The following is an 11,232-nucleotide window of genomic DNA, read 5'->3' on the forward strand; positions in this document are numbered from 1 at the left end:
GCTGGTTTTTTTTTATGTCTTTTTATTAGTTTTACTAAAGAAATAGGTGTGTGTGTACATATATATGCACACGTTTATCCCCACAAGTTTATACACATGGCGTTGCGCATAACGCAACCATCCCAAAAATGTTTCATTTTGAATAGAAGATTAAGAAAGATTATTTAAAAAAATAAAAGAATGTTGTTACTAAAACAATGATAGATCGCAATATTTACTTCAATATTGTGTTGGTTGTATGTTGCAAAATCTATTTTTCATTTATATTGTGGGACGATCGATTTCTTCGTAACGCCATTCGTATAAATCTTTAAGCAATTTTAGGAAACAATTTTTTATAAATTTAAAATTAAAAAGTCTTTCAAAGTTTCAAAATTATAAAAGTGTAATAAAATTGTTTGTAAAAAACGTTTGTAAAATTACTGAATGAGACAGACGAAAATCTTAAAAATATTCTTTTTTAAAAAGATATTTTTAATAGAATGTTGTACATTAGTATCTTGCCGAAGTTTGGCTCTTTATATAGATTTTTTTTAAATAATAAAGTCTATTGAATCGAACGCCAATAATTACTCCAAACACACGAATAGTTTTTTCCTAATTTCTCTATAACGCTATATTATAAGAAGTTTTTATTATTATTGTGATTTGCAATAGTGATCTAAACCTTGAAATTTGAGCAGCTGCGGCGCAATGCTCAGAGAGCTAGCTTTGAAGCCGAAAGGTTACAAAACTTGGTTCGTGCTCCGGTCATAAAAGCAATTTTCGCGAGGAAGACTGAAGATTTATCATTAAATGCTTTTTCGCGGTGCTCTATTGCAAGACCATTATGTCTTTCTAGAATAACAAATAATAACAACACCGACAAAACATTTAAGTCAGTCTTTGTTTATTAAAATAGCGAAAAATTATTTTCTTTTATGAAGTAAATAATTAGTTTTATAAATAATTCATTAAAAAAGAAGAATAAGTATTGAATATATTTAGCGCTAATAAAAATTGTAACTTTTAAATGCAAAATAAAATTAGTGATTTCTGAATTTCTACAGGACAGAGTTTACTGGAAGGAAGTTTTTCTTAACCATGTTTTTACAAAATTTTCAAACTGCCGTTAACGTATGGCACAACATTGGGTCAAGGTATGGGTAAAGATTGTCAGCAAACTACGGAAATGCAAAATATTTTGCTAACTAAAGCATAATTTTTTACTAATTGAAATATAAGTAAATTTCTATGTTATTATTTTATATAACATCAAATGTAAATACATAAACTAGTAATGTAAATACATAATGTACATGTAAATACATAATGTACAGTAAATACATAATGTACAGTAATGTAAATACAAAATGTAAATACATAAACTAGGGGAGACCGGGGCTAGTTGGCTTAATTTTACTCTATGAGCTCTGTAGCCCTAACAGTACATTTTTTAAAAAATAACAAAGTGTAGTCTTAAAGAGTATGGATTAGGGTATCTTATAAAATTTGCATTCATTTACAAAAATAAATTCTTGGGGTCTTTCCGACCCCTCAAAAAAAAAAAAAAATTGCGCCAACTTACCCCACCACGGGGTAAGTTGGCGCAAACTATAAATATGATAATTAATGCACTATCAAGTGCAAAATAAATAGAAATTTTTTTTTAATTTAATTTTTGCTACAATTTTATCCCAAAATTTAATATTACTTTTAGCTGGTACCAAATATTAGTCCGTATAAAAGCCAAACAGTAGACCACCTTTTATCTGTGGAAAAAAAAACTAAAAAAAATTTTTTTTAATTTTTTTGTAAGAATAAATATTTTCAATATTGTTAAAAATTAAAAAAAAAAAATAATAATTTTATAAAAATAAATATTTTTTTCCATAGTAAATGCTATGAGCCAACTTACCCCGTGAAAAATTTGTCAACTTACACCGAAAGCTTTTTTTTTAATAAACAGTCTATAGATCCTGAAAAACGGTAGCTTTGAAAAAAAAAGTCTGACTGGATATAGTAAACCAATTGTGACTGGAACTTTTACAATAAATTTTTTTTCATACGACTAAATATTTTCTTTGTAAAGTAAAAAGGAAGCGATGTTCTAAAAGTTACGTTTTTGCCCAAAAAACGCATAAATCTCAATATCTCCCATGCGCATGCGCGAATCCTGACAATACTACAGTGAATGATGAAATGGTCAATAAGGAAGTTTCTGAGTAATTTTTGTCACTTTCTGATGAAAGGCTCTAAAGATAAACGCAGTTCGTCAACTTGCTCCTGCGGCCAACTAGCCCCGGTCTCCCCTACCAAGTTCCTGTAATTATATATAACTATAGGTTAGACAGATTTAAATATAGATTCATTAAGTGGAGATTTTATTTAGAGCAAGGTTTGGTCATGATTTTAGTCAACAAAACGGTTTATTAACTTTTGCATTATCTACTACCGATAAGATAATAGTTCACAAATAAGTTTCAAGTGTTGGCAGAACACAAGTGTTTTCACCATACATGCTTATATAAAGATTTTAGAAGGTATGCTCCGTTGTAAGATGTTTTTGTTAAGTGGTTTAAAGATTAAAAAAATTATGTTAAATTAGGATAGTTGAAGTTCAAGATAAGCTTCTAAAATAATAAAAAAAGGGTCTAATCAAAAACCAACTGCAAGTAAATGGGGTAGGTACATTACAAACGATGGTAGCTAGGTGTTTTTTTTAGAACAATATCTCAGCTAGGGTTCGGATTATTGTAATTTTAATTATAAAAATTAAATACAATAACACAGTAAAATGCAATAGTATTGTAATATCAGATAAGAAATAAAACCATTATTTATTGGTATTGTATTGCTGTGATGAAAAACAATTACAATAACTACTGTTTTGTATTGCAGCGATGAAAAGCAATTACAATAACTATTGTAGTGTTTTGATAAAATACCGATTACAATATACATTATAGTGTTTTGTATTATTATTTCAAAGTCCAAAAGTCGTTGTGAATTAATATATTTAGATTTCTTTACCACATAATTATTATTATTTGTGTGCATTTAAATTTAGGGGCGCCCGTTTTTATCACTCATTTACATATATAATTTTATTTATTGTGAGAAGTGAAGTGAAACTGGAAAAACCAAAAAATATATATAGATTACGTATACTTAATGAATATTTAATTTAGAAGTGTCTCTATATGTCTTCAAAATATTGATTGTTTGATAACAGCCGTACTCACATGCAAAACAACATTAATAAGTTATTTCATGCAGTATACCAAATAGCAATTGCATAAATCATAAAATAATATTTGCAACTTCTTTCATGGTTACATTACGCGGCGGCTGGACAAGTAAAACATTTAAAATTTTCAACATATTAATTTTTTTTCTAAGATATTGTTGATACAGTAGTAATATCTAAGAAAAGTATAAAAATGAATTACAATACAATACTTGCTGTTATTGTTTTAGAACATTACAATAACATTTTTTTATTTAATACTGTTATTATAGGGGAGAACGGGGTGAGATAGGACAAAAAAATTTGCTTGCGTGCTGCGCTTTAAATTTTCCACAAAAACCATACAAATCGGTTTAAAACTATAGTCCAATGAATTGTCATGTTAAATTATGGCAAAACCCATAATTTAACCATCAAATTAAGTTCAAGAGCTTGGTTTTTTAAAGTGACACTGTTTGTCCCATGTCACCCCATGTTGGGGTGAAATGGGACAATGGTTGAGGTGAAATGGGACAAAAATAGAAACAAATAATTTTAAGCATTATTTTATTGTTTATTCTACTCCTTATAAAACAGAACAATGCATAAATTTTATTTATGTTTAACAAAAATAAAATACCATTCTAAATGCATTTGTAACTTTGTTCAACAGGTTGCTTGATGTTTAAATTGAGTCAAAATTACGTTGATGTCTGAGCGGGTAATTTTTTTTCTTTTTCTTATCTTTATCTTCTTTTTTTCTTTTACATTCTAATAAACTTTCAACTAGTTCATTTCTTGTTGGTGTGTCAGTCAATACCAGAGACCTAGAACATTTTTTTGTGCACTTTTTCTCTTTGCCACCCTTTCACCTGCTTTTGGAAATGGCCTTATATCTTCTGTTGTCCAATGGTATGCAGAAGTGCTAATTTGCTGTTTCTTTTCATTAATAACTTCAGATATAATACACAGTGATGTGGGGATTGTTTGTTTGTCGGAATTGTCATTTGTTGGAATTGGTCGATCAGATACATAAGAACATAAAAAGTCGACATCACTGAAAACATATGGATCGTACGGGAAAATGCCAGCTGCTTTAAAACCATTTTGAATATTTTGGGAAGTAAAGGCTCTCGTATAAGCTATTCCTAAATTTTCAGAAATGTCATATATCGTCATAGGAGTATTTGGATGTGCCTTTAACCATGAATCATATGCTGAATTGTAAAATTTCTTTAATGGCCCAAGTACTGATCTGTCAAGTGGTTGGAGTTTGTGGCTGCAATGGGGTGGCAATGTCAAGAGCACAACATTGCTTTCCTTAGCTTTATCCATCAGTTCAATCGATATATGTGTTTTGAGGTTGTCCATTATTAAAAGTAATGGATGATCCTTGCTAGGATGTCCATACTCCACAAAATGATCAAACCATTTCAAAAAAATTTCTGTATTTATCCATCCACTAGGATAAGCATCACCTTTTGTACCTGTTGGTGTACCTTTAAGCATATGGCTACGAAAGTGGATATGAGGAAATATCAAAAACGGTGGAGTAAAATTTCCAAGGACATTAATCCCACCATTGTAAATAGGGTTCCCCTTTCAGCAAAAGTTACCTGTCTTACTTGCTTTACTCCTTTACCAGCAATCACTTTCACTGGCTTATGAATAGTTTTCAGACCTGTTTCATCAATATTGTAAATGCAATCAGCAGAAAAGTTATAGCGCTTCTGCACACTGTCAAGGTTTTTGAAGAAAGTATCTACATTTGTGCGATTGAACTAGTTGTTCGACTGAGGCTGGTAGCTTCTGGCGTACGAATAGATAATTTTGTACAATTTAAGAATAAATAAAACCATTCAGTTCCAGCTGTTTCACTCTTTTTTCAGTTTTCTGGTATTTTAAAGTTATTTTTAATTGCATATTGATATGCAAGTTGCTTTGTTTCTCTAACATTATGTCCATAATGCATATTAGATGCTTGACGAAGATATATTGAAAGTTCATCTTTTTGTGTCTTATTACCAATATATTTATGTTGTTCATCAAAGTATAAGTTACTGTAAGAAGTTTCTTTATTAACCTTTATTTTCCGCTGTAAACTTGATTTTGAAATTGTATACTCTTGTGCAGCTGCTCGTAGTGATAAACTGCCAGATTTGACAGCCATTACAGCCGCTTTTATTGTATGAGCATCAGGCTTTAACCGACTTTTCACTCGTTTGTACTTTCTTGGCATCTGAATAATTATTACTCATATTACTCACTCAATTATTAAAAAAAATTATGCTCTTTGCATTTATGCTCTAATTAAATTATGCTCTAATTAAATTATGCTCTAATTAAATTATGCGCTAATTGCATTAACCAAAATCCAGATTAGGCTATAAATTTTAAATTTATTTTAATGAAAATAAAATAGTATCACAACCCTATAAAACTTATAATGTGATTAAATTTAATAAGACTAATAGTGAAGAACTTTATTTAAACTGAATTTAAAATATAAAAATGATTGGCATTAAAACAATACTTACTGTGAAAGATGTCTTCCGGACAAAGTAACAAAGAAATCCAATATAATTATTATTTTATTTTCTATGATAAAAAACACTTTACTATAAAGTAAACATTGAAGTCTTATCATAAGCATAAACATAATTTTCTGTTCATTTGCTTTTTTACAAAAATATTGATTATAAAAGTTAAAGTACAGTAAATTAAAAAAATGATAAAATTGAACAGTGTCCCATTTCACCCCAATTCTCCTGTCCCAAGTCACCCCATCACTAGTATGTGTGAGAAAACTTTTATTTTATATAGTTCTCGAAGCCATATGCTAATCATATTTCTTCAGTAGTTAAATAAAACAATAGTGAATAATTAAAAACCATAAACATAAAAATATATGCAAACAACACATAAATATTTAATATTAATGATGTCTTCAAAATCCAGGAAAATTGTTAGATTTTTACATATTCGCAAATAATCCGAAAAAAAAATACTTCTGAAACTTAAAAAACACAATAATATGAAGAAGCTATTGCAAAATTATAACATATATAAAATACTTTTGCTTTATTAAATTTTTCACTGAGATATTGCCAATTCCCATCTCACCCCATGCCCCATCTCACCCCGTTCTCCCCTATTATAAAGATGAATTACAACACAATATTTATTATTATTGTATTACAATATTATATTAATTGTAAATCATATATTGTTAATGTTCCTAAAAATAATTAATACAATAATAATAGTAATTGTTTCTGTTATTGTTTTCATTACAATTACAATAGTCGGAACCTTTATCTCAGCTAATATAATGAACTTAGGTAGGTACCTATACGCGTCCGTTTTATACACGTTTTTTATTTTGACATCGCTTTTACAAAGCTTCTGGATTTCCATATTTTTTTCAAATTACGCTATACACATGAAGCAGTGTTTAAAAGCTAGCAAAAAAATAAACTTTCAATTTTTATTATATTTTTCCGTTTAAAGTGAAGGTTAAACTTATTTATAGTGCTACAATTTTAAAAAATTGCGAGTTTTTCACTGTTAACGAATCCTGCCAAAATAGGCAATTTTCATTAAAAAAAAATATATATATACTAATATAAATGCTCATAAATGATTTTGACATGCTCAAATAAATTATTCATAGAACTTTCATTTGATATATAATAACCGATACTTCAAAATCTTCTTCACGTTTGAAAAAGTTGCATTCAGTTGCTACCGACAAATAACTTATTGTTTTAAAAAATAGCGCTATCAATTATTATTGATAGCGCTATTTTTTTTTTTATTATTGTCATTGTTGCTATTTATTTTTCTTCACTTTAGATGGACCACAAGACTGCAAAAAATAGTCGCGTTTTAATTAATTCATTTAAATGGCATTCGAAGCCTTTGTTAAATGGTGAAATTTACAAAAATTTTTCTGAAAATAATTTCAAATTATCAAAAACTTGCCTGAAATTAAAAAACTGAACATTGAACCTAAAAATGCATCTAAATTTAAGATATTCACCAACAATATAAGATACTTGCATAAAAAGATAAAAATCTTTTTAAAAAACCCTACCCAGCCATGGGCTGCTATTGTTAAGTTTTTGCAACAACAGTTTAAATATGAAAGAAAAAGAAATAGTTCCAACACAAATATTCACTTGAACATCACAAGTGATTTAAATATTGCCTCAGACACAATGCAATGAATAAAATTACAGCAGAGAAATTGTTTTTTGAAAAGTTCAATGACCCGTAACAAGCTTACAAACAAAAAACAAAAGACAGTATTTTTCACTAAATTTGTAGAAATTCATATATTCCAAAGAAAAAAAAATAAATACAATTCAACAGAATAAGTTTCATTCTCTAGATTTCATAAATGTATTGAGAATTCTTAAAAGAAGTAAAACAAAGTTGCAACAAAATGTCAAAAAGATAGAATAGAAACACAAAATTGCTATCAAAGAATTACAGAAACAGATAAAAAAAAAAGAGCAAGAAAACAAACAACTTGTAGAACAAAAATTAAACTTGTTTGAAAAAATTGTTTTAGAAAAAAAATAGATAAGAGGCTAATTATAGAAACCAAAGTATTAAAAATAACGGGTGGCCCAAGATAAATGGCATTGGTAGTATCTTTATTATAACTTTGTTTTTTTTTTAAGCTAGAAAAGTGAATTTTTTTTTAAAAGATTTATTATTAAATTCTCTACAAAATGACATGATTTATTTAATGTAAATTGTCTCCATTATTTTTTGACAAACGATATAAGCGATTGGTCCAACTAGTACAACTTTCTAAAGCTACATTTACTCTAATGTTTTTTACAGCTCGTTTAAGTTCTTGAATTAATGTTAGTTTTGATTTAATTTTATTTCATTTCATTTGGTGAACAAGTTCATCCCATATTGAGTAATCTAAAGGATTGAGGTCGGGGGAATTTGGAGGCCAGTGGTTTTTGTCAATAAAAGCAGGAATATTATCATGACACCATTGTTGAGTTAAATGATGCGTATGTGAGGTTGCTCCATCTTGTTGAGATGTCCAATCATCACCAAACATCTCGTTTCCATATTTCAAGGCCACTGGCAACACTTTTTTTATATACCAGTTATGATTTACTGTATCTTTATCCAAAATAACCAGTGGTGTAACACCTTTTGAACAAGCTCCCAACCAAACCATTACCTTTTGAGGGAATTTTTGTTTCTGTTTAATACCACCATCTTTATCAGCTTCATTACAATTAGTGGACCATATGCGATCATTTTGGGCATTGTACATACCATTTAAATCAAAAAAAATTTCATCTGAAAACAAAATTTTCATTGTTTGTTCTTTTCGAAAATGGTTTCTTATCCAATTTGCAAATTTATTTCTCTCAACTTTTTGAATTTGTAAGCAGTGGTTCAACTCTGTGCTTGTATGCCTGCAAATTGAGATCCCTTTGAAGTATTCTTTGAACAATGGTTCTGGAGATATTGAGTTCATTAGCTAATTTTCGAGATGAAATCCTCTTTTTACGTTTCAGACGACTTCTGATTTTTTGAATGTTTGCATTTGTTCAAATTGATCTTGGACGACCTGATGGACATTTCAACTCGATAGAGCCTGTCTCTCTTGTCACTTGACACCACCGATTTATTGTACAAAACCCAATGACACCCTTAATATCAGCAAATATTTTTGATGGACCATCACCATTTTGGTATTTAGAAAGTACAAGCTTTTGCAAATCTTTAGATTTCATTATCTATAAATAAAATAAAAAACCATAAAACAAAGCCATCAAGACAGATTTATAGAAAATTTAATAATAAATCTTTTAAAAAAAATTCACTGTTCCAGCTTAAAAAATAACAAAGTTATAATAAAAATACTACCTATGCCATTTATCTTGGGCCACCCGTTATATGACCTGCCCATAAGAAAATGTGTTTATGCTGCTATTATTAACTATATCTCTCTGGAAAGGGTCTCATTTTTGTAGGAAAAAATTTCTGAAACATTACACAACACAGAATTGCAAGAAACATCCCGCTCATCCACAGTAAATAGAATGGCTTATAAGCCAGGTGTTTTAGAATCGATTCAGGTTGATGTGGCACTTTTTCATTGTGAATGTGCAACAGTAGTGTTTGACGCAACCACCATTTTAGACAAACAAGTGAACGAGTTTCATATCTGTATCTATCCTCCGCAGAGATGTTATTTCTTATCAACCGCTAAACTTGCTGGAGGTACAGGATTTAACTGTGCCACTCATATTGTCAGTGTAATAAAAGAACTTGCCAAAACATTTTCAGAGTTTAAAAAAATGCCAACAGTAGAAGTTTTAGACGTATTAACTCAAAAGTTGTCTGTCAGACAGAGCACCTGTTAATAGTTGTGTAAGAAACATGCTTCAGGAGGAGATAGACATTCAATTAATGCAACTGCACTGCAATGTTCATCCACTGGAAACTATTGTCTTAAAAGTATTATTAGCTCTTAAAACAATAAATAATGAGATGAAGATAAAACCGGCTAAAAGGTTGGATCTGATAGAAAAAATAATAAATGGGCCATGGATGAGTCTGGTTTGTAAAAATGCAACAGGAAAGAGTAATCGTAAGTTTGTAGGTTTTTGAGGTTTTTTAATAAAGTAATAAAGGAATTTAAAAAATGTACAAACATTATTTTATTAGGGTGACATTTTCCAGAAAGCAATAAGGAAATTAGCTTACTTCAAAAGTAATCCAGAATCAATTCTTTATGCAGATGTGAATACTTTTAATTAAGTATTGAATATTAAAGATAAAGAAGATAAGGTACACCAATCACTTTGCGTCATAAAAAATAAAAATTTTTGGTAAAGATTTTATCAGCCTTGATTAGCTCCACCGAGACAGACAAAAAATGTATGCCAGGTATTCGACTGGCAATCTCTCAAATCTATCTAAAGAAATGATAAAGACCACACTATCTGCTCCATCACATACAATGGAACTTAAGCATGCTTGATTTTTTTTTGCGTCGTGCTCCTAATGCTATTTTTGGTTTCCTGGGTTCAAAAATAAAAGTCAGAGTAAACAAAGCATTAATATGGCTTGATGAGAAAACATTGCCAGAACAAGAAGACCTTATTCCATTTGCAAATCGCAAAGAAGCTTTAACATGTCAACCCTCTAAAAATTTTAATAATCTTTTGTATGAAGACTTAGGAAACATATTCCAATGTTAATTTAAAAAAAGAACTTATGGAAAGAAAGAAACTTGAGAAGGATGTTTAATGAACAATAGCTGGTAATGCCAAAACCACAGACCCTTTTTTTTAATATTGATAAAAAACAAAAACAAATTTTAGGAGTAATTTTGAAAAATGGAAACTTGATAGGGCAGCTCTTAAGCCATAAATGGGAGCTAGATGATGGCAATATACATTTATTTTTTGGTAGAATTGTTGATCAAAGGATAGCAACAAAAAAAATTAATTACATACACAATAGGATATTGGAAAGTCAACGAAGACGAAGCTGAAGATATTGACATAGGCCAGGAAGGAATTACGAAGATCTAATGTTTAAAGACCTGGAGTTCATTTAAAAATTGCTATAATATATTAGGCTTTAATATCTTTTATTTTATGTTGAAAATTTTGCATACATTTTTATTTATTCCTTTTAATTTTTAAAATTTTATATATTAACTAAGAGCAGAAACAAGATTATTTTACCTTTTAGATACTGTACTTGGCATTGTGAAAACTCTAAATATAAATATGTTCAATCATATGTCAAATGAGAATGATTTGCTAAAAAATTGTGATAATTAGAAATTAGGAACAAAAATATCCAAAAAAGTTAGAACCCCCTGTCTCAAATGTTAATTTAATGAGTTAAGAAGTTTTTAAGTTTATTATCAAAAATATATAGATGTGACGGTAATAATTTACCGCCACATATCGTATTTTTTATGTGACGGTAAATTGTTAATATTTAAGCGCTGTGTTTTAAAGTTC

General features: G+C 29.1%; 1 protein-coding gene across 1 annotated transcript; it reads right to left on the bottom strand.

Annotated features, from left to right (window-relative positions):
* Nucleotides 1–8,108: 8,108 nt before the first annotated feature.
* LOC136086890 (uncharacterized) lies at nucleotides 8,109–8,723 on the bottom strand. Its single transcript, XM_065809388.1, has one exon. The coding sequence runs from the start codon at nucleotides 8,721–8,723 to the stop codon at nucleotides 8,109–8,111; it is 615 nt and encodes a 204-aa protein (XP_065665460.1).
* Between the last annotated feature and the right edge of the window lie 2,509 nt (nucleotides 8,724–11,232).

The sequence above is a fragment of the Hydra vulgaris genome, chromosome 11, assembly GCF_038396675.1.
Source record: "Hydra vulgaris chromosome 11, alternate assembly HydraT2T_AEP".
Classification (NCBI taxonomy): Eukaryota; Metazoa; Cnidaria; class Hydrozoa; order Anthoathecata; family Hydridae; genus Hydra; species Hydra vulgaris.